Raw genomic sequence first — 24,930 nt, forward strand, 5'->3', positions numbered from 1 at the left:
AGAATGCATGAAAAAAACTCCCATCGAGGCGCAGCCCTCTCACTCGCAGATCCTCCGGTTTGCACTCATTTGCGCAATTACCAACATGGGGTCGAACCCGCCCCTGCGCAGAGCTGTGTCACACACTGCGCAGGATTTACAACGCTCACAAAAATAGAGCCATAAAGTTGCCAAAATGTTTTTTGTTTCTATTTTTAAGTACTTGAAATGTTTTTTTCTTTTTTTGGGGTGGGGGCGAATTTTTTTTTTTTATTGTCTGGACAGTGATCCTAATTGACACTGAGTGCACACTGTGGTTTCCTCAGGGACTTGCAGTTCCAGACTGTGTGTGTGTGTGTGTGCGTGTGTGTGAGTGAGTATGAGTGCGCTTTATCCCGTGGTGTCTCTGTCTGGAGCAAATGTTCTCGCGTATGGCTGCAAAATGTGCTTCAACAGACTTGAGGGTGATGAAAGAAGCTGGAAGTAACAGTAGCAAGACGCAGCGCGCCGTTGTTGATGTCGTTGCAGTTTGTTGTGAGTTGGCACGTGCCGTCTGCGGGCGGGATTCACACGTGCCAATCGGCGTTATCGTCCCGCTCGCTGCGCTTGTCCGAGGGGGGTCAACGCCCGGGTGAAGGCAACGTGCAACGCGGCTGTCAACACTCACGAGCTCACCCACATTTGACAACGGCACGCATGGCACGCGCTTCGCTGTGTGTGTTTGTGATTGTGTCGTTTCTTATCTGGTTCAGGTTTTTTTTTCTCTCAAAACTAGATCTTGGCTTTTCAAAAATAAGACTAAAAAATATAAATACTGAATTTAATCAACAAAAATACATCGATGGTTGGGAAGAACGTTGACTCAAGATATAATACACATTTACTGTACTGCAAAAAATTCACTGCGGATAACATTCAAACGTTTCAAAAGTATCGTGTAGATTTCTTCTTGAAAAACAGAACTGTACTGGATATTGGGGAAAATAAATCCTAAAAATATGTATGATGAAAATAATTTGTTTCAGTGAATTCGTCCGTGTGTTCTTGAGCTCAATTGACAGACTTCAAAAATCCAAAGACATGCGCTTCGGTACCATGCAAAGCAAGCGGCTTCATGAAGAAGGCTGACGGGTAAACCGGCGACGTCCACATTTGTCAGTCCAGTTCATCCGCCGCAAACAATCTGAGCTCATTTTTCAGACCGAGAGATGAACGGGAAAGTTAGCTCCTTCCACGGGAAATCATTAGCAGAGACGCACGTCTCGTGGGATGAAAAACATGGTGGCGAGCGGCGACATCGTGCTCTGACTGATGCGAGCGACATTAGGCGGTGACGTTAAGCCGTTCAGCGCAAATTAACGAGCACTCCCCTGGAATTGCTGCCAGGTGCCGGCGGAAAGCATCGCCGGCGCATACGACTGATGGCAAGCGTGGCCGCTTCATTAGGGACACGCCTTTGTCACATGCCCTTCGCAAATATGCAATTCTCACAGGGGGAAAAAATGTTTTCAATAAATTGGAGATGAATTCATATCTTGGGAAATAAGATCAATATCATTTTGGAATTCAATTGTTAGAATATAATTTGACCCGAGTTTAATTTTATCTTTTCAAATACTACATTTTTTCTTGTGTGTGTGTGTGTGTGTGTGTCAATATGTATACGTATGCACACCGTGGCGTACACGTCGCTATTAGAGGCTGAGATTTTTTTTGAGAATCCTGCGGGTCACGGGAATCCCACAGGAATCCCACCGAATGGGAGTCAACTTTACCTTTAGTCACAGGATTGGGATGGCACGGGACAAAATATTCATGGGAGTAGACGGGTCTGGGTTCTTCCATCCATCCATCCATCCATCCACGTGTGTTCTTCTCAAGCAAGAACACTCATGATTGGTGACACGTCAGTTTTTGACAGGATGACGCTGATCAAAACTCAAACACAACGGCAACGATTTCTCTCTGTGCGCTTTTTGTCACGTCCCCGATCCCGATTCTCTGTACCATTCGATGGCAGCCAGATAGGGTTGAGCGATCCGCCATCTCGGCCCGAAAGAGCTGCGGTGCAAACAAAGTGAGAAACAGGACAACGCCTGTGACGAGGACGAACGGGATGCGACGGGAGTGATGCTGATACCGAGGACGTGCACGTCCTCGGGCGAACGCTGTCGCCTGTCACCTCTCTGAGGGTGGGGGTTCAACGCTGAAGCCCGCTGAAAGAAGGGACCGCCTTGTTGTCGCGTTACGGGGCCCCAACTGCTGATCCACATTTACACCAAAACATAGGATTTTTTTTTTTTTTCCAGACGACTAATTTATCTCGATAACCTCGACCGTGCTTTCTTTCCACATCTTTGATTGTATTCTTTTAAATATTTCAAAAATCACTTTCACTTGACAGTCTTTCAGTCTATTTCCTTTGCCTTTAAATGTTTTTTGCTCTTGTTTGTCAATGCGTTTAAATGTTGTCACTGTACCTTCCTTTCATTATTTGGACACTGCACCTTTTGTTCTCGTTCCTTTTGAAAGTCTTCAGCTGTTCTGTTTGCAAATGGTTTTATTTTGGTTGTGTGAAGCACATTGAGTTGCCTTGTGTTTGAAATATGCTGTACCAACAAAGTGGCTTTGACTTATGTCAGACGACACATTTTTAGATGTGACTCTGCTGTCGTCCACAAGATGACGACACCAATTTTCACTGTATTTGAAAGAAGAGTGAAAAGAGCAAGTTTGGAAAGCTCATGCTAGCTCTTGCGGGTGATTGAATGTCAAATCCTCTTCAGTCCTGCTTTTTACTCCGACAGAAAGAGAGATATCTGTTGCCAGAGGTTTGTTTGGGGAAAACAAAGAGAGTTGTTTCGCATAAATGCAGGGATTAGTACACTGTTAGACTGGAGTAAAGGCTGACTGTTTTTTATTTTTTTTCCCAGATGCATCACCCAAAATAACATTCAGCCGATTTTTAGGCTAGCCTCCTAACAGTGACAATTAGCATTGCCAAGTGGACAAAGAGGACTTCCACCTCCACTTTTGTTAACAGCTAAAAAGTTGTTTTCATCTTCGAGTACTATAACGTGAACCGCGTCAGTGAGAGCATTTACCATGGCTAAAGCGGCTCCTTTCCGAGACACGCCGACCTGCAATAAAGTTCTCGAATGCTGCGCGCTCTCGCCGCAGGATGATAAGAAGATATGGGATGAACACTGGGTTGTAAAACAATGTGCAGGTCTTTGGATTGCACTCCTCTTAGTGGCGTTGTAAAGTGGAAGCAGCCTTGGAAAGACCCGTGATTAGAATAGTGAGAAAACGATGAGATTGTTGACAAAAAGCATGTTGAATGTCGGACAAAAAGATGTGGGAGTTGGAGGAGAAAGAAGTCAAGTTCTTCTTCCTCAAATCGACTTCAAAGCACTCGGCTAATCCTCTCCCGCCCGCTCATTAATAATCCATTTAATAATCCCGTTAGCTGCTTTCACGCGCCGCTCTTTGTTGATGTGAAGAAATAACACATTTGTAAAAATGCAGTGCGAGCGGGTTTTCGTTTTCGACAAACATCTCGTCATGATTCAACCCCTAGAAAGTGCGCCTACTCAAAAGTTGTGTGACCTCGTTTGAAGTCAACGTCGAAGGATTAACGCGGCGGATCCTGCATCTTTTTGTAAACAAATGACACCGATCTTGATCTTGGGCGGCAGGTGGCGTGCATCTGCGATGTGACGCTTGTCAAGGCGGAGTGAGTGGGAAATTTTTGCCAGCGCAGTCCGATGCTTGTGAACAAAAGGTAGACTGTTTTTATGTTTGTCTGTTTTGTCCTACCGCGGAAGCTGTCAGCTGGTCTCACTAGAGCTCTTTTGAGCCGGCATCAAAGGACGAACAGCTTTTTGCATTCAAAGGACTTTTGATCTTGTGTGTTACGTTTGGTTGGAGCATTTGGCATCCACCGAATGCTTGTCATTGTGAGCAAAAGTTAGCCTGTCATATGTATGTACGCATATATCTATGGATACATGGATGGATGGATGGATGATGCTTTTCGTCATCGTACTCATTTGTATTCGATGGCGTTTGACAGGGCATGAATCTGACTTGATCTCAGTCTTACTGTTTGGTGCTTCCTACTGTCTTTGTTGTTTTATTGTTGTACATAAGATATCTGCTCCACGTACGGCACTTTGTATACAGCGATGGTTGTTTTAAAGTGCTCAAGAAATACAGTTGAGCGTTGAGTTGATCGCGTGTACACCATCCTACATCTGGATGTGAGAGCCGGGCCTCATTTCAGCCAGCGCCTAATGATGAATCCTGCAATATCCAGTAACTTTTTGTAAACAAATGACTGACTGATTTCACTCTTGTGTGACCGTGTGGTGCACTTGAGCCCATCTACATGTACTTTTTAACAAGAAGGAACACCGGGTGATTATGTAGACTGCCATATTAGCTTCTCCTCTTAGCCACCTAATGTTTCCCACTTGTGAAAAAAAAATGTAGGCTGTTTCACAATGTGTGGTTTTTTTCCTTCAAGCATACGTCATCATATCACACATGATGTGATCGCTCGACCTCGTTTCAGCCCGTATTGAAAGTTTAACGTGACATGGAGCAGCTTTTTGTCAACACGGGACTTATCTTGTTCTTGTTTGAGCGGTGTCGTGGTGTTTGATCAGCACTGAGTGAAGATGGATACAGCAAAGCTAGCTTGGTTGCTTCTCTTGCTCCCCGTCAAGTGCTTGTCATTTGTGAATAAAAGGTAGCACATCCATTTGGGAGCAAATAACTGCTTTTCATCTCGTGTGACTGTTGTGTTGCATTCAAGTCCTTCTCTGACTGATGTTCAACAATGAACAGCACTGAGTGAAGATGAGGACTGCTCCGTTAGCATACCAGCCTAGCTGCTGAATCTTCGTCACTTGTGGGGGAAAAAAAATGTAGCGTCTTTTTCATCAAACCGGTATATTTCCATTACACTGCATTATTTATGTGGATTGTGTGTGCGGGTGGTATACATCAATATTTGTGCTAAAAAAAACCCAAAACAAAACAACAACAACAACACATTTCTCTTCTTTGAAGCCAGGCTGAGACGGAGCTGCCTGTAATCAAGCGTCTGATTCAGTGACATGTTAGCTGCAAGATTTGTGTGCATAGAAGTGAGGTTAGGGGACAGTTGGGCGTGTGTGCAGGCGCAGTAGCTTACGAACGTGATTTGTTTTTAATGGGGGGCGCGCCGCCATTATGGCCCCTCTGCTCCTGTGCCGCAGGACAGCGGATATAATTGCGGTCGCCCGGGGGGCCCCCAAAAACTCATTTTGGAGAATTTACTGGCCCCGACTGGAGGAAGGTAAATGACAGCAGCCCACATTCAATCAATCAGCAGGCGCTCTATTTTTTAATGAAGGAAAATGACTCAAACTGATGAAATTACTGCTGTAATAGTTGGCGGCAGTATTTGGACACAGCCCTGAAGCCTGCAAGATAACCTTGTGCATTCAAGTTTTGACGGGCATACCATCCACTGTTGGAAGTAAGACACTGAAGTAGTTTGATCAACGGATTTCTGTTCGAAGATGCTGACAAAATACAAAGATGCCTCCATTGGTTTGATTGATTTGTTCATAATATTAAACGCAGTCTTTAAATGACATCAAAGGAGTCCATGAATGAATGGAATTGCTTCAGGAGATGTCCAAAAATGGTTAAAAAATTAATAAAGCAAGCACATCATAGGACAAATAGTTCCAAAGACAGCAGTCATTACAATATACAGACAAATACATTAAAGCAAAACAACGCAACAAGTGACAGCATTTAAGAAAAAGAACATCACACATCACACACAGTGATCGTCCGGGGCTGGTTTGCCCCTTCATGACCTGGACGACTTGCTGTGACTGACTGAATCCTGAAGTCCGCTGCGTACCAGAAAGTCCTAGACGAATTTCCAGCCAATAGTTAGTGGCGTTTGCCTTTGACATCATGATAATGCTGAAATTTAGTTAATCTATCACCTGCGAGAAAACAAATGAGCTGATCTTTGCCCATTTAGCTGGCAAGTGGACTGGGTCTTTGTTCTCAGTGGGAATCAAAAAGTTTCACTTGAACTTTAGCACTGTTTGCTTTTCCAGCTGTGACCTGTGAGGAAGTCTACATCCAGGCTGGCACTCAGCATGTTTGAGAACAGCGGCGGCAGATGCCTCGCTCGCAGCTCTCGCCGCCGTCTCAACATCTGTCGCCATTTCCAAAATGCAAAAAAACGAAACCTCCAAGTCTGACTCGTGGGCAGATCGTCGTAATCTCCGCTGGATCTCGCCATACTTTTACAGGATTGAGCTAATCCGTAGTGAAGAGGAATGGCCTCATTTGACCTACCGTACGAGTGGATCTCCTAACCCAGCACATTGCTAGTTGATCTGTGCCATTTCATTTCGAACAAAAGGCACGTTTTGTGTTTTGATTGCAATATTTTTTTAACCATTAATGGGTTTTTTTTGGAATGAAAGTTGGAATATAATGGCAATAGTTTCATTTTTCACTTTCTTCCCTCGTTCAACTTTATTGTCAAATTAGTGGGTTTTTTTTCTTGAAAATAGGCAACTTTACACATTTTACAGAATCCCCATTATATTTCAATGTGATCATTTATGCAACTTTTTCCCCCTCCCTCAATTTTTTTTTTTTTTACATTTAAGTCGATTGCTAATGACCAAACCTAAGGTTACAGTGGCTTATAGTAACGTTAAAGTAATTAGCAATAACGCCAGTCTCATTTTTGAACACTAACGCTGACAACTTATGTATTTAAATGTTGGTCATGATGGTACTTGGCATAAAAAAATTGAGAACATCTGACCATTGACATTTAGCGGTGCACTTGTTTAATTGGTGTTGGGATGATGATGTGGTCCTTGGAAAAACAAAACAAAACAAAACACTCCCCAGTCAGGGTTGCCAGGGGTTTGAATAAACTGAGAACCCCTGCATGAAAGGATCAAGTAGAGGTTGAAATTCATGGTCCGTTTTCATTGAGACGTGAGAGTTCTGCTTGGTCCTCTGAAGCCATGACTTCAGAGGACCCCCCCAAAAAAAACAAAAAAAAAACAAGAAAGAACAAGCGAGAGCCACGCGGATGCAAGTGCTTAGTGAACTCATTTCAACAGGACCAATTAGAGAGGCTTTGGAGGGTAAAAAATGGCTGATTAAAAGACAAAGTCACTCGAGTGAGTTGAAGTAGAGCAGATAAATAAAGCCATCCGTCCTTTGCGAGCCGTCTTGTTCATTAACGTCGCCGCTTGTTAAAGTTGCATCACAGGGCTCAGGCTGCAGAAATTGGCGATGTTTATATGCCCATGTTAGTCGTTTACATTTGAACTATTTGCCGCCCAGTTGTTTGCTCCTTGCCAATCGAATCTCTTTGGCCTAAAAGCACAAATGCGACTGGCATTTTTAATTAAAAAAACAGACCCACTTGCGAAAAATTGTTTGAAACAGTTGATTTATTTATTTATTTCAAAAATGACTTAGGCACTGATGTTGATGCTGTAATAATTTATATGAAACAAATAATGACTGCACCTTTCTGTTTATGACTCAAAATGACACATTTTGGTGGTCACGCTCTTTACGGTGTGACACATTCGGGGGGTATTTTATCCTTGGTTAGTCGTATTCGGTTTGATTTCGGTGTGTTGACTAATTGTGAGACAGGTCATTTAGGAATATGTTAGATTTGGATTGTGGTTAGGCAAGGTTGCTCGCTCTAGTTACGGATTCAGACAATCTGTTAACATGAGGTAAGATTGCATCATTCAGACAACATCTCTGTGTTCAAGTGTAAACAATCAACTTTCCTCTGTGATCTTTTACAGGTATTGTCAGACATAAAGTCACTCAAGCATATCTCGAATCTGCGTGAAGCTGTGTCTGTCTGTCTCTCCTTTGTGCGGTGCTCGCTATCGCTGGAAGTGCACTTTCACATTTATCCGTTGGTTTTGGGCAGCATTGTTGGGCCTGGACCGGTATTGTCATTGTCGCTGCCAGAGGACGTCTCGATTACTGTTACTGATATGGCTGTTGTCGTACTCATGGTTCTCTCCTGCCTCCGTCTTGTTTTCTCGCTCTCGTTACCATCTGTCCCTCTTTTCTGCGTCTCCATATCAATTCCAAGCAGCCGAGTCGGACGGTTACCCATCAGAGGCTCGGTTCTGTTCGTAGTTTCTTCTTTATAGGGCGTTTTTCTTACCCTCGGGAGCCAAGTGTCTGATAATATGTGGCTCACTTGCTTTTCTCATCGACAATATATACAGACGAATGTATGACGAGGGCCCTGCACAACGTGTAATACTGTGGGATAGCTTTGGTTGAGATAAAACGACATGAGTGTTTGGGTTTGGCAGGGTAAGATTTAGGTTATGGTTGGAGTTGCTTCTGCAAATGTTTGGGTGGAGCAACTTCGGGTTAGGTTTTGTGTAATGTTATCGGATCAGAATCAGAATCCAAGTACTGTATGTCGAACACACAAGGAATTTTGTCTCTGGTAGTACAGGCGACCCTAGTGTCATCGATGACCAGCAACTACGATAAACAAGGGCATGACAAATAAGTATGGAAAGACATTCCGTAATGTGCGGTAGTACCAGCCAATGACAGCTGTGAGACGATATGCAAAGTATCAAGCAATGCGAAAGTGATCAGTGGTAGAAAACAATCCTATAAGAGTTGTGCAGTCGGTGCAGATAATCACTGCGCCATTTTAAAGTGACCAGTCGCAGTATTTGTAGAGCAAGTTGAAGGGTGCAATTGTACTGAGGTCTTGGAGTGCTTTAAAGTGTCTGCTGCTGTGGAATAGAGATCGGTGACAATGCTTCAAGTGAGTACAGAGCCGGGGCTACAGTGATTATTGCGGTCATGCTGTTTCACAGGGGTGGGCAAAGTTGCAAAGAGACACTATACTGGTAGATTTGGGGTTCTGTTTAGGGAGTTCGTGGCTAGCGGGAAGACACTGTTTAAGTGTCTGCTGGATTTGGTGTGCATGGACGGGTAGCGCTTGCCTGATGGGAGTAGCTGGAAAAGGTGGTGGGCAGGGTGTGGGGCGTCCAGTAGGATTTTCCGTGCCCTTGTCTTGGTTTTTGCGGTGTGCAAGTCCTCAAGAGTGGGTAGGGCGGTGCCAATGATTTTTTCCGCAGTCCATAACTGTCCGTTGGGTGTTCAACCCCTCTTTGCCGAATCGCATTCTACCAAACCGTGGACTTGGAGGTTTTCCTTGGCCAGTGATGATAAGATCCTTTCGGTTGTGCTTTACCTTGCAGACATGTCAACAAAATACTGTATATTGGGGTATTCAGAGATGTTTTTGTGCGTGTCGAGGACGGAGCGGCAAACAGCCGAAGTTGAGTTGGAGCCGCATCAGCTGTGGTAAGTGCGTGTCAGCGGGAAACTGCCCGGTGGAGCCATTTGTGTCAATTTGAGCTCTGAAATTGTCCTGGCTAAAGTGACATTTCCCGGGAGAAACCCGGCGTTTCATGGAAGCACATTACGGACGGGAGCAAGTTCAGCCTTTGTCATGCTCACGCGGAACGTTTAATTGAGCGCTGACGTCTGTCATGCCCCCATGCTTTGTTTCCCGTCTGGGTCAGACCTGCGTGACGTGGTTAACCCACTGGTTCAATTTCATCAACATTTGCAAAGGCGCACCGATACTGCTTGCATGTTTCTTAAGCCCCAATTTGAGTTCTTAAAGACTGAAAAGATATATTTTTAGGCAGACACAAAGGAACGCGAAGGACAGGGCTTTTTTCTTCTTGATAGACGTCGCTGCCATCATCGTGACACAAATTAAGCGAGCCAAGCGGATGGAGTTCAGTCATAAGTTTTGAGTTCAAGAAATTCATAAGTCAAGTCTTTTGGAAATTTTAGCTAACCAACTCCACGTCCTGAAAATGTTGGCTTTTTTTGTTTTTTGTCATGCGACTGGAGTCCCTCATTTCCGACGACATACACTAAACATGGTTCAAGTTTCCAGTGAAGGTTTCAAGCCAAAGTTTTGGTTTCTAATACGGGTGAGGGTTTCAAAATTGGGTTGAAGGTATGCTTCAGGGCTTCAATGTATTTCTGAAATTGAAAATAAAGGATGAGGTTTCGATTTTGGTTGTCCAGTTAAGCTTTCAACCCTTTCATGCACCCTGTAACCCGATGACATGCTAAGCTGTCCACCATTACATGTTTACTGACCCGACTCGGAGGAGTGGGGTCTCTACTGTGTACTTCAGTCATTGACCACGTGTAAACACTTTACATTTACATGTACTTTACACACAATCTACTAAATGTGCTCTTTTTTAAATTCGATTTCAAAAATAATTTCAAATGTGTGTATACGTATGTCCGTATATACACTCTATATATATATGTGTTTGTGTGTGTGTGTGTGTGTGTGTGTGTGTGTGTGTGTGTGTGTTTGTGTGTGTGTGTGTGTGTGTGTGTGTGTGTGTGTGTGTGTGTGTGTGTGTGTGGTGTTTTTTTCACCACATACATGGTTGTTGAATCTTCCAACGATTTACACTTTATACAGTGCTAATCGTACACTTGTGTATACTTTGTATTCTGCTTCAGAGACTCGAATCCAAAACCAATTTTACTTTTCATCCACAGACTGTTTCACACTTTGAACCCAACCAGAACAGTGACGAGCGTTCAGTTCAGTCTTTTCTCATAAAGAAACACAACTTTAACACAGTTTCACATTGTGAACCCAAACAGAAAAAAAAAAAGGGTGAACGCGTACAAAAGTTCACTCCCGACATTTTAGCGAGGCGTGCAGCCGGCAGCGTTGCGGCACGTCAAATCGTGCCAGCCAGAGATCATCCTGACCTGAAGAACACGCCGTGCCAAATTCGGACGCGGCTTTTTCTAAAAAGCTTTTGGGCTGACAGCACAAATGCACCTCTCTTGTGTGAAGTGGCCCAAAATACCAACATTTACCTTTCTCTCACTCTTGCTCTCTCTCGCACTCACTCACACACACACACACACACACAAATCTCTGACTGACACAAAAAAAACTCATAGGCAAACAAAATTACCTCTCACACAGCAAAAAAAATCTTCCCCACACTGCACTTCTCATGAAAAACAAAGTCTCACACCCTAAAGAAACTCTCACAGGTATCCAAATAGCTCACATAAAAAGTACTCTCACATGAATCTCTCATATACAAAAAAACCCTCACACACACTATACAAACATTGCACACATGACCAGTCACCAAAGCTTTCATGCACAGCACAAAATTTCCAAACCTATGGGCAAAAGAAATCGCTCATGCCCAAGTCTCACTCAAAGAACTCATACAAGACACATAGAAACATACCTCGCTCTCACACACACACACACAAATCCATTCACATCATATTTCTCTCACACATATTTCTCTCAAAATGTATCATCCCCCAAAAATTCACCCACACCTGAATACCTTTAACATCATGAAAACCCCCTCGCACATCCAGTCAAAAATTGCACACACCAAAAAAACTCTCACTCCCACCCAAATAAAACTTTTATTCATTCCGTAAAATCTCCCAGTTCAAAAAGTCACAAAAGTTGAATACACACAACACAAAACCTCTCATATTGACCTAAAGAACTCTCCCACATGCAACAAATATCGCTCATGCCCATCAAATCATCCCTCATTTACTACCTCTCACACAAAACATTCTCAATGACCAAAAACTTCTCTCCTCTCTCGCGAACCATATTGACCAAAAATCTTCTTCTTCTTTTTTTTTAATAAGGTCAGCATAAAAATATGAACATGATCATCATTGTTATTAAATTAAAGAAGCAACATTTTGAGCCTGGCCTGCAAACGAGAGAACGGTTTTGATGAATACATTCAAAATATTCTAAAATCTCAAAATATTTCCAAATGAATAAGTGATGTGATAACTAAAATGATTAGATTATGTAATTGTAGAGAACTAGGCCAGCTAAATCCGAATTTAAGAAAGAAAGTCAATTTTAAAAAACGCATTGAAAAAATAAATGACAAATTACATTTTTTTTTTTAATCGATCCTACAATTTTGACCACTGTACTTCGGATTCAATTTTGCGTTGTATCCAAACATGGTGGATAATACTTTTGCTGGCCTTCGTTGCTTTTTGACAGTTTTAGGGAATTTATCATTTTCCTCATGTTCACTGCGCCGTCACAACGAGCATCTTCAACCAAATGCTGCAGTTGTTTCCCGCGCCACTTTAATAGCGCTTAAGTGAGCAGCACATTGTTCTGCTACACCGGCCGGGATTCCATATTTCGTGATTCAATGTGGACTTTTTTTTTTCTTTTTTCGTGATGTTACTAATACTTGAGTGCACGCAGCTGGAGGCCGAGCAGCTGCTATGGATGCAGACCTTATTTAATCGTTTTAAAGAGAGGAAGAAGACGTAAAGACATCAAGGTGTAGTTGCAAAAAAACAAAACAAAAACATTACTGGGATCCTTATCATTTTTCCCCAGATTGCTTTAGTTCAAAACACTACATGATCACACGTCGTATATTTTCTTTTCTTATAAGAATAGAAACAGTATTTTGTTCGGTATTAGAGCGATGAGGAATACAGAGTACCGGTAATACGAGACCGAATGCGGCTCTGCTCTTGCCATACCGTGTTGCAGTGCTACGATAAAAAGAACCCGTGTAATCCACCTGCGTGTCGGTGACATTTTGAAGCGACAGTAACGCGGAGCTGCAAACCGCTGCGCTCAGTTGTGGCCCGTCAAAGCTACATAGCGACCTACCTACATCCATCTCTATTCATCCAGCGCTTTCACAAAAGCATGAATTATTCGTGTTGGAAAGTTGAAAACCACGAAACGTCCCCGTTTTGATGTTGACGTTTTGGAACCGTTAGCCGGATGCCACCCAGCGAGAGTCGCGTTGCAGCCTTCCTCGTGGGACGCTGGCTTTACAAATCTTGAGCCTTGATTTCTTTCCAGAGCTGTCCAATTCTTTCTTTTGAACTTTTTGGCCTCACTAGAGTTAAAGAATCGGCCCCAGGAAAGGGCAAGGCTGCCGAGTGCGGCAGAGCGAGCGCGCGTCGCGTGTGGCAACGAATGACGGAAATATGCTTCGGTCACGCCTCGAGCGACGACGAGCCACTTCCGTACTCCTTGTCGGCTTCCTAATGGCCGCTTCTGTGCTGTCTTTTAGACCACCAACGTGTCTACGTTTTATACACCACAAATCACCTTTCCATTGTCACTGTCAGTACTTAATAGTCAGTCCTGGAATGTCATTTTTATGCATTATGAACCAATCTCAAACTCACTCTGCAGGCGGCATGACGTCAACTGCAGACTGAAAGGTTTTTTTTTGAGATGATAACAAGTGAAAGTGGTTCCGATGAGTACGTCCGGGGAAGTCGGTTTGGTGAAAAATGTATCGCGGCAGAAGAAAGTGCGTCAGCCGCGAAGGTCATTTTGCATGTGAATTCATTTCTGCCTATTGGGGCAGCTCGTCAGTTCCCCTCTCTCTTTTTTTTTCCACCCCCCTTTGAAATAGAGTCTCGGAAGATGACATCACCAGAGTTGTACGTTTTTGAAACTTCCCTTTAGTCGTGGACTCGGGTCTACAACATTCCAATCAATGAGAGTGCAAAAAATAAGCGTGTTTTAGTATGTTGGTGTTTGAATTGGGGAGGTGCTGTTTTTGGTTACTCAAGCAAGATAATTTTTTTTTTTTTTTTTGGGGGGGGGGGGTTCCCCTGAAAGTGGTGGCCGTGGAGATTGAAGGAGCGACAACAACGCACGACTTATTGACCGCTGCGGGAGTGTTGTGCATGTGTCTTCGTTTCTGAGTGAGTGCGTTTTCGTGTGTGTGCACGTTTGTGATTGTATTTTTGGTAGAGTGTGTCGATTTGTTGGGAAAGGCGCCCTTCTACCCCAAGGCCCGCATTTTCCTTTTCTTTTTTTCTTTTTTGGCCCAATTCATTTCGGACGAGGAAATTACACGCACACTCGCCTTTTGTCTTGATGGCTTCGTTTCTGCCGCCAATGTATGTTTCTTCTTCTTCTTCTTCTTCGTCTTGTTGCGTTTCTATAACAACCGCCGGGTGACTTCCTCTCACAGCCTCACCGCCTCCGTCGACTGGCCAGGCGTCAACTGGCGCGTTCCATGTTGCCTGATTGCACCTGCTCCCTCGCCAAAGGCCTCCTACTCTTCCGCGCGGCTCCCAACTGACACGCACGGTCAAGTGCCACGCGCGCAACGCGAGTTGAGTGTGTTCGCGCAAAATGTCAAAACCTCTCAGACATGCTCGTCCTGCCCCCCCCCCCAAAAAAGGACGATTAAATGAGGGCGTGCTTTCCATGTTCATCGTTGCGTTGGTGCGGCCGTTGACTGTGTCGACATTTTACTTCTTTGACAAGAATCGCTATTCCAGTGTATGTACGCACGCATGCACACGCTATGTTAAAATTCACTTGCGAGTGACAGAGATTAGAAGACAAATGTGCCGGGAAGACAAGAACGCACACACACGCAAAAGGAAGCGTTGACTTTCTCTCAATGTGCGGACATTTTGCTTGTTCGAGTGTGTGCGTGCCCGTGTGTGTGTGTGTGTGCATTCGTGCCTTTCCATTTTTGTGCAGCACAACCCTTAATTGTTTGTACATTTTCCTTCTTGGACACAAAAGTTGCTATTCAAGTGCGTGTGTGTGCGTAGGTGCGCGTGAATGCGTCTTTTCACCCCGATGCGCCACAATCATCGATTGTGGCGACATTTCGCTCGGTGCTCTGGGATGAGCTCCTTTCACCCTCTTGTGCTGAGCGTGCGCGGGCGATTGCTGTAGGCTGAGGAGCAGGACAAAGCAAAAAAAAAAAAAAAAAAGAAAAAAGAAATGCTTTCAAGTATGGTTGGGATTTTCAAGTAGGGTTGTAAGGCAGGGCGAGGGCTTCAAAGTGGGCTTGGAAGACAGGGTTTGGATGATAAAATAGGGTTTCAAGCCCGGTTGAGGCTACGCCTTTTGAGTTTCAAGCCAGGGTTGGATTTGGAATGAGGGTGTTGGGGTTTCAAGCAAAGGTTCAGGCTTCTGCACACGGTTGGGGTTAGGTTTTTAAGACAAGGGTATGGTTTTTCGAGCGAGGTTTGAGGCAAAGGTTAGGAAAAAAAAAAAAAAACCTGGACATCTTATATGCTGTTCCCTGAACGGTTACTTCCATTTTAATGACATTTTGATTTTATTGGAATTAATCCAACTGAAAATGACTTGACATTTCGATACTGCTTTTGGTTCACAATTTTTGAAGACTTAATTTTTCGAAACAAAAAAACTAGTAATGTGATCTGATATTTCTTAATATATGCAATAAACACATGATTTTGAGATATTTGGTTTTAAAAAAAATAAAGCTCAATATGTTTTTCAGTAAAATAAGAAATTACTGCAAATAAACTGCAGATGTTTTTTTCGTGTGGAAATTTTCTGTCCTTAGTTTAACAACCTGTCTGAAGCTTTATTTTTTAAAAAGGTTCGATTAAGCCAGTCCAACAGAGAGCTGCAAATAAACGTGTTGATTTTTTTTTGGGTTTATTTGTACGTCTACTGCCAAAAATTAAAGAGCCACCCATTGTCAGCCATATTAGAGAAAAAAAAAAGGAATTTGTGTAACAAAAGTAAAATGAGGATACGTGATTTATTTTTATTTTTTTAATACAGATAAATGTGCCGTGGGTGAGCGCGAACAAGTCGATGAAGGTGTTTCCTGATTGGCAGGTCCCGACTGGTACCTGGTGCGTGTGGAATTGACGGTGACGGACGTCAACGACAATGTTCCCGAGTGGCGAATGGTCCCGGCGCCGTACCTGGCCGTGGTGTCGCCCGACGCCGCCGCCGGCTCGCTGGTCTACCAGCTGCACGCCCAGGACGGCGACGAGGGGCTCAACGGCGACGTGGAGTTCTTCCTGGCGGACGGTGGGTTCACCAGTTGCGTCCGTTTTCTTTTTTCCCCTTGCCAGAGGCCAGTCGGCATCGATTCGTCTGTGAACTCTCCCACTTGGTTTGCTTCTTCGCTGCACCAGACGTGTTCACGGGTCAATTTGACCCACCGCACGTTTGGCCTATTGTTAATTTGCACGTATTTTTGCCTCCGGCACGAGTCTCCATCGGCTTCCTACTTGTCAATTCCCTCACGCACGCAGACACCTCACTCCTATCCAAAGCCTAATCGATGTTGAAAGCAGCGTAAAAGTCGGCGCGTTGTTGACGAGCTGCCGCGTCCGGTCCCATCAAGTGGACGTTGACAACCCGACTCGATGTGCCGCTCGTCCTGCTTTTCGTTTGGCGGCTCTCTTTATTGAGGCTTCTGCCGCTTTGCCGCTTGTGCCTTTCAACTCGGAACTTGAGAGTGGCTCAGCAGTATTGGACTTTTCATCCAGGGACAACAAGAAGAAGCGGAGGCTCTAATTGTCCCTCAAGGGGCCGCGTCTCTTTTCCACCGTCTCCGTGTAAACACACACCATCAATCAAAGTACAGTCCGATGGCTTGTATTGACATGTTTGGCTCTTGTATGTTGACAAAGCCACCTGCGAGTTCAGTGACAGCGCCAAATGTTCTAAGAAGCTTCGTAATGCACGTATGCTCGCTTCTTCAAAGACTCGGATTGTCTTGGATGTTGGCTGAGTTAATTGACTTATTGACTAGCAGCCCTTTCAAAGCGGTTCCCCGTATTCCAGCAGATCCTTTGAGGCCCGCAGAAAACAAGGCAAAATAAGAGCTTTTTAAAAGACGTTCAACGTGAAAACGCACCGTGAGTGACTCGGGCTGCCCCCGTGGGCTTGTTTGGAACGCCGCTCACTTCGTCAATTGCCTGTCAGGTTTCTTTTTTTTTTTTCCACTTGAAAATGCCCCTGAAATATCAAATAACGTTTCGCTCTCATTTTTTCAGAGAATGATTAGCACATGCCAGTTTGGGTGACAATCCGTTGCGATTTTCTGACCTAGGGTTGTTATCGAAGCACCTTGCCAGCCATTGCGCTGTTCATGTTTTTTTTCTTTCTCTCTCTAAGGAAGAACATGAAACCTGATGGTCCAAATTATGGCAACACTTGACAACAGCATTTTTGTAGCTGTCCAAAATGTCCAATATGGCGGCCTACTGGCTATGCCGTTATTTTGATATCTCGTCGGCTCAAACCTTTTTTCGGGAAACCGGATGCCATTGACAGTGGCACGTTGATTCTTTGTACATGCTGACCAAACACATGCTGGAAAATGATGTACCTTTAGTGGTACCGGGCATCCATATGAATAAAAAACGAGATGGGCTGACCTGTCTTTTCCATGATGTGTACATGCTCTTAGCATTATCCTAATCTTCGACTCAAAAGCACTGCTGATCTCAAATCCAAAGTGGCGCATCATTGCCATCTACGGGGTTTTATTCGTCACTTACTGTGGTTTACAAAGCTGAATTCCACAACCTGGGCTAGGCACTTTGCCACACCGACGTGGAAACTTGACAGATACATACATTGATGGCAAGGAGTCCGTTAATTCATCCTGTTCGCCAAAGCATAAAAGTTCAAAAGCATCCTTCCTTTGTCCAGGTGGCGACGGTCGCTTCGAGGTGGACCGCAAGAGCGGCCACGTGCGGACCACGGGGCTTCCGCTGCAGCGCCAGCGCGACTACCTGCTGACGGTGGTGGCCGCCGACCGCCTGGGCAGCCGCAGCGTCCCCGCCGTGCTGTCGGTGGTGGCGGGGGCCAGGCCGCCGCAGTTCACTAACGCCTCCTTCACCGTCGCCGTCCCCGAGAACACGCCCGAGGGACAGCCGTGAGTACGCCCACGCCGCCGCTGCGACCTTCGCCGAGGGCAACTTCAATCGGGGATTCATTGACGATCTTGTATTAAGATGGGTGTTGCATCTTCGTCTGAGAGAGAATCAATACGCCTCTGTCAAGGAGCAGCTCTCAAAGTTGTTCTTTCAAGCAAATGATCAGGCTTCAAAATAGGTTTTCAAGCAAAAGTTAGGCTTTCAAAGGACAATTTTGAGTCCGGTTTGAAGGCCCAATTTGGGTTTCAAGTGGGGTTTTCTTCTAAGACTGCGTTTGTGTTTCAAACGAGGCTTAGGACTTCGAGCATTTCGGGTTTCCAGACAAGACTTCAGGGTTTAAAATTTGGCTTCAAGACAGGATTGGGCTTTCAAAGTAAGGTCTCAAGGCATGGTTGCACTTTGCATCAGGTGTTCGGTTTCAAGTATGGGTTAGGGTTTCAGGTGTGTTAGGGTTGAAAGTGGGGTTTTCAAGAAAAGATTAGGGTCCAAAAGGAGCTCTTTAAGAAGCAAGGCTAAGGTTTTCAGCGGTCTTCAAGCTAACGCTAGAGTTTCACAAGGGTTAGGGTTTCAAGCCAGGGTGAGGCTTTTAAACAAACGTTTGGGGTTCCTAACTGGGATTTAAAGAAAATGTACCATTTAAAATCAGCGTTTCAAGGCATGGTTGGAGTTTGGATCAGGGTTTGGGTTTCAATTGAGGCTTTCAAGTCTAGGTTACGGTTTCAAATGAAGATTTGAAGCCAATGGTGTCACACAAGGATGAAAGTTTGAAGCCAGGGTTTGGGTTTCAAGCCAACATTTGGGTTTCAACCAGGAGTTCGGGTTTCCAATGAAGGTTTTGTTTTCAACTTTGGCAACTTTGCGCTATTCACGGCAACCAATCCTTTCTTCCTGCCCCAACACTTTTGTCGAAGCATCGACTCTCGCCGGCGGCTTTTTTTCCTCCCGCAAAGTTGCTCGGCAAACTTTCCCGGACCGACTATTGTGAAAAGCTTTCTTTCATCTTGTGTGCCTGGGGCGACAACAACAGCGCTACCACACCGCCGCCGCCGCCGTGGCCTTCAACGCCTTTAACAAGCAGCACAAAAGTGATTACCGCAACGGCGCTATTGATTGACACAGCGGCAAACAAAAGGTTGCGCGACAAAGGCACGACGCCCTTTTATGGTGTGTTGCATCATTGTTTATTAGCGCGCACGGACGCGGGCGCATCTCAAGTCCGACTAGAGTGTGCAGTGACAGCCAGCATTCTTGGACAGGTCTCATTGTTGTCGGTTAAGGTTTCAAGTTCAGATTTCAAGCATGTGCTGAGGTTTTGAAATTCGGGCTTCAACCAAGGGTCCAGGTTTCACACCAGGGTTAGGATTTAAAATGGAGGTGAGCATTGGAAACCAAAGTTAAGGTTTACGATATGGGTTTCAAGCCAGTGCTTGGCTTTAAAATAAAGGTCAGGTTTCAAATTATGGTCCCAAGATGTGGTTCAGGTTTTAAATTAGGATTTCAAACCAAGATTAATATTTCAAATGAAGGATAGGGTTTCGAATGAGTCATGAGACATGGTTCAGGTTTTAATTTGGGTTTTGAAGCCAGGTTCTGGTTTTAAAATAGGATTTCCAGCCAGGGTTAGTTTTTCAAATTGAGGCTAAGCTTTCAAAGGAGGGTTTTGACAATGTTAGGTTTTAAAGCCCAGGTTGTGTTTTCAGTTTAGTTTCCCTTAGTTCGATCAGGGATTGTATTTATTTATTTAGTTAGTTATTTTAGCACACACACACACGGTCTGACTGGAAGTTGAGTTTGAGTTCCAGCCTGCATCCTTGGATGCTTGTCATTCTGGCCCACTTGCTGTTTTTTCTTTACTTTGACTGACACGTTTGGCAAACAGGCAAAGTGGACGCTACGGTCTCCTATCGCTGCCGGGAACACTCTGTGGGCCAAATCATCTCACAAACACACACACACACACACGCACAATTCTAGATTTCATCTTTTGTTCACACAAAGGTGCTTCTGCAATTCTTTTAAAATTCCGACCCCGAAACGAGTTTGACTTTAAATTTGGTGGGTATGTCCATCATGAGTCGAAAGAAGCAAAAACTGAAACTAATTCATCGCCAGCCTCTCTGAAAGCAGAGTTCCTCAGATTGCCAAAAGATTTGAAGAATTTTGGCTGGTCTTTCAAAACTCGCATATGCAGGACCAAGTGTGACAAAATGAAATCAATAAATACAAAAAAGAAGACCTGACATTGGGCATTTCCTTGTCTGGGCTCGACTGATTAGTTTGGCGCAGTTTTTACGCCAGGCACAACCCACGTATCTCCTGCGGCCAGCAGTGGCTGAGAATTGGTACACTGTCCAAAAACTGAACCCGCGCTGTCTGCGTGAAAGGCATCCACCATGTACCACTCATTGATCAGTGCCAAATAAATGTTGATAATGTCATGTTGATGGTTTTTTTTTTCGTGGGTGTGATTCACGTGGTCTTGACAACAAGACAACCGTTGCCCGTTTGGTTTTTGACCTTACGCGTACCCGGTCTTGGTCTGTGCAGCTTCCTGGTGACGACGGCCGTCTCCTTCCAGAAGAAGCCAATCAGCTACAGCCTGCTCATCAACCCCAGCAGCCTCTTCTCCATCTCGCCCGAGGACGGCGAAATCAGCCTGACCCGGCCCATCGACTACGAGAGCGACCAGCACCGCTACCTGCTGCTGGTGCGAGCCGGCGAGGGCCAGGACAGCATGAGCAGCGCCGCAGAGGTTAGTTCTCAACCATCTTTGCTCCAACGGTCCCACGTAGTTGAGTCGACGGCTTGCTGGTTTGTTAGTGTTGTTGGTTTAATTGGCTGGTTCTTGGTTACGCAGTTAGTTGTGATTGGTTCAATGCTTGGCTAAGTTTTTTGGGCTAGTTAGCTATTAGATGGGTGGTTAGTTTGTTATTTGCTTGTTTGATTTCCGATGGGTCGGTTCGTCTGTGAATTGGGTGGTTGGTCGTTCTGTCGCTTGGTTAGATGTTAGTGTGTTGTCAGACGGTTTCTTAATTTGCTGGTTGGATGCCTGATTTAATCGGTGTTTAGTGATTGGGCTTAGTTAAATGCTCGTTTCATAAGTTAGCTTGTTGGCTGGTTGCTCTTTCTGTTGGTTGGTTGGATGCTTAGTGTGTTGTTAGACGGTGGGTGAATTTGCTAGCTGGCTGGTTGATTTATTATCTGTTTAGTTTGTTGGTTAGTTAGATGTACATTTTGAAAGTTCATTTTTCAGTAATTGATTTCCTGGTTAGTTGGTTTGTCATTTTTTTATTTGGCTGATTAGCTGGTTGGTGGTTTGACAGATATTGATTAGTATGTTTGTTGGTTGGTTGGTGTTTAAATGGTTGGCTGTTTGCTGGAAGAGTTTGTTGATTCAATGATTGGTGAGTTAATAAGTTATTGATACATGCATAGTTTTTTATTTTTTTATTATTATTATTTTTTATTGCTGACCAATCTGGCTGCTGCTGACATTGATTTGTGGCTCGTGCGCAGCGGCCAAGTGTGACGTTCAGTGAGGTTGAGGTGTGAGAGAGGTCCAGTGCTGCAGCAAGGTCGCGTTTCAGCTCCTCCCGCCTCTCGTTTCAATCTGGCAACTTGTTGCTCATGCAAGCACGCAATGTACCAGAGCCTTTGCACGCCCGGTGTGCATGAACGCATGCACCCAAACACACACGCGCACGCGCACACGCACTATCCAGCGAACGGTGACATCTACACAAACACACAAATCACCTCAGGGACCTGACATGGTGGGATTTTATTTATATTATTGTCGGTCTTTCCAGCCGATATTTGCAAAAGGATTTACTGATATTACAGAATTTCATCGGAGCAAGCAGGAATTAATGTCAGCGCTATTTACACACTCCTGTGCGTGTGCGGGCGTGCGTCCGTGTGTGTTTATTCCCCCTGTGAATGCTGCGAGCTGGCGCGCCTGCGAGAAGAAAATGCAGTTCACCTCACGAGGTCCACCATGAAGTGGATGTGGAAGCAGAACACACGCGGATGCAGAGAACGCATACAAGCGACACAAAGAACAGAGACTTACACACAAACACACTTTTGTGCTATAGCTGAAAGATACACAACAGCCCTCCCACTTCACACACGCAGACACACACACACACACACACACACACACACACACTCTTTTCATGTGACACACACTTGTAGCAGATAAACTGGGGACCCACAAAAGCCACGGATGACTCAAATACATACGACAGCAGACATGCATACATTGCCTGAACTCGTCTTTTTTGTGGCTTTAAATGTTCACAATATTGCGTTCCTCTTCGGAGTATTTTCACACCTTCTTGTTTCCTCGTCGCAAGGTGCGAGTCATCATCATGGATGAGAACGACTGCGTTCCCGAGTTCCTGCAGTCCATCTACAGCAAGGACGGCGTTCCCGAAACCGTCATGACGGCCACGTCACTCCTTCAAGGTGCAAAGTTTGACTTTTTTAAAAAAAATTATTATCTTTTATTTTTTTATGGGGAACACACCTAAGATACAACGATGTTTTTCCATGCCTCCAATGTCAAAATTGGAAGTGAACCTAACCTAACTAAACCCAAAACATCCAGTCGTCCTAATGTACATTTTTGCCAGGATGCACGTGTTGGCAACAATTTAAGAACTTTGCTATGCAATGAAAAAACTTAAATGGTTTGCAATTTAGCTTCTCCCATCTGTTTAATATGGCTACTTCCGATTTGGTATCAATTAGTTCAATTCATATGGAGTAGAAAAATGGGGACCCCTAAAATTTGACATTTTCACAAGTGGGCCAATTTTTGCACAATTTGGTGAATTTTCATGCTGTCCAAATCTGACCATACACAGCTGTTTCATTACAATTGCGCTATTTTTTTTTCCTGGTCACCAAAATGAACCACAACACTGAATCCAAAAACAAGGTCAGGCAAAATTCTTCCCGGTTTAACCATGTCACATTTGCGAGGTGGTAGAGTAGAGGACCCCAAAAAGCAGGGATGCAGGAAGAGCAGGGTGGACCAAGCCAAATATATTCACAAAACAATACTTGCAGGATTACACAGGGAAAAACTAACTGAAGTACACAAACAAAGTCTTGAAAAGTAACAAAAGCCAATGACAGAAACAAAATGTGACAGGGGCACACAGACACCCGACCGTTCGAGTCCTTTTCACAAAACGCGAACTGATGACACGATGACCAACAGGTGTGCCACTGCAGGAGGAGCCCTACAGTGCCACCTGTTGACCACAAACAACCACCTGAACAAACATCACCCATTTGGCTATATTATACGGTTCCAATTTGGTAGCAGTCACATCCCTTCGGAGAAGTTCATTTTGAAAAAAAAAAGGCAACTAAAACCAAAATGGCTGACTTGCTAGTCTGTTTACTTGTATGTTCCCCATCATAGCTTCTTCAGACTTTTCTGCGCAGCCCGCACCGATAAACATGTCTTCCAAAATTCAGGTCACTAAGTGAAATTGGCTTCACGGGCGGGGGTATGTACATATTTGCAAATCTGTGTGGGGGCGGGGGCACGCTAGTGAATGAGTTTGGGATGATTTTGATGGACAGCAGATGAAAGCACAAGACTGGGCCAACAGTCAGTGCCATTAGCGGCCGCGGAGCTTCGTCGCTACGGCAACAGTCGGCAAGCAGCTTGCGCGCCAGCTGTCCAGCAAAGAGGAAGTTAGCAAAATGGAAAACAAGATTGGAATCATCTTTTTTCTCCCCCTAAAAATGTTTGTGCTCTATTGATTCGAAAATATTTTTCATGTAGTTAAACAATACAGCAATATTTCCCTGCTGAAATATTTTTCCACTTTTGAAGAAACTAAAGCTTACTTGGTAACTTACAATAGTGTTTATATATATATATATATATTGTTTATATATATATATATATATATATACACACACACACACACACACACACACACACATATTTATGTAAAAATGCTGATTCAGTTGCGATACCAATACTGTTACCGATACTGATACTTGCTACTTTTGGGAGTGCTTATAATATTATATAATCCTCCATCTCACATCTTGGCAAAGAAAAAGCGACGTCTTGCGAGAATTTGTGGTTTCCATGGCGATTCCAGTCTCCTGCAGAGCGCACACACACACACACACACACAGACAATGTTGACTAATGAGCAAGGCAGCAGCTGGTTGATGAATGAACAATTGACTTTTTTTCTTCATGTGGGATGAGCGTCTTTGCTTCGGTTAGCGTCGGGGGTCTCGCTTGGTAAGAAAAAAGCTCATCAACAAACTTCATCAAGTCAGATGCAATAATCAATAAAGCACAAATTGAAACATTTAATGACCTTTACGGCATCCATTCTGCTGCATTTTTTTTTTTTTTTGCGAAATATCCCTTAAACACAACACAATTGCTGCGCTTTTTGTCATCGTTGAATGAAAATGGGAACAGTCCAGCTTGACTTTTATGTGGGTCACATCGTATGCGAATGTCATAATTGTCACCCCAAAACAATGTCAGCAAAAGCCAAATAAAAAGCAATACATGGCCCGTCTTAAGGGAAATTGTTTTTGCGCTATTTTCCGTTCAATTTCATTTCATTCGCATGTTCAATGAACTGGATTGAATTCAACTTGATACATTTTTAAGTATTTAATTCTAGCATTTTAGACAAGTAACGCTTTTTTTTAAGAATGAACTTTTTTGAACTGATTCCAAAGATGTATAAGTGAACTAGTGGTGAATCTGTGCAAATTGAATTGAGTTTCATTTCAATGAAAATATTTTGAATATTTACAAATAAGAGTGTTCCATTAACCTGCCATGCATGTTTTTGGAATGCGGGAGGAAGCTGGAGTACCCGGAGAAAACCCACGCAGGCACAGGGTAGAGAACATGCAAACTCCCCCACAGGAAGGCCAGAACCGGAATCGAACCCTGCACCTGTGCACTGCGAGTTAGACGTGCTAACGACTCCATCCACGTGCAGCCCTTCTTACATTACTTATTTGAGTTAATTTAATGTCGCAGATCAATTGTACCCATTCAAAAAATAGTCATAATAAACACACTGAAAACACATCCGGTAGTGG

At 44.2% G+C, this 24,930-nt stretch overlaps 1 protein-coding gene across 1 annotated transcript in view; it reads left to right on the plus strand.

Annotated features, from left to right (window-relative positions):
* LOC147208110 (neural-cadherin) overlaps positions 1-24,930 on the plus strand; it is a 174,243-nt gene that overhangs the window by 34,764 nt on the left and 114,549 nt on the right. Inside the window, exons 2-5 of the mRNA XM_086107945.1 lie at positions 15,761-15,958; positions 17,594-17,819; positions 20,368-20,572; positions 22,179-22,290. Of these exons, the coding sequence (XP_085964071.1) occupies positions 15,761-15,958; positions 17,594-17,819; positions 20,368-20,572; positions 22,179-22,290 (741 nt within the window). The remainder of the gene's footprint in view (positions 1-15,760; positions 15,959-17,593; positions 17,820-20,367; positions 20,573-22,178; positions 22,291-24,930) is intronic.

Source organism: Hippocampus guttulatus, chromosome 3 (assembly GCF_054856545.1).
Source record: "Hippocampus guttulatus isolate MCC_2025c chromosome 3, RoL_Hgut_1.0, whole genome shotgun sequence".
Taxonomy (NCBI): domain Eukaryota; kingdom Metazoa; phylum Chordata; class Actinopteri; order Syngnathiformes; family Syngnathidae; genus Hippocampus; species Hippocampus guttulatus.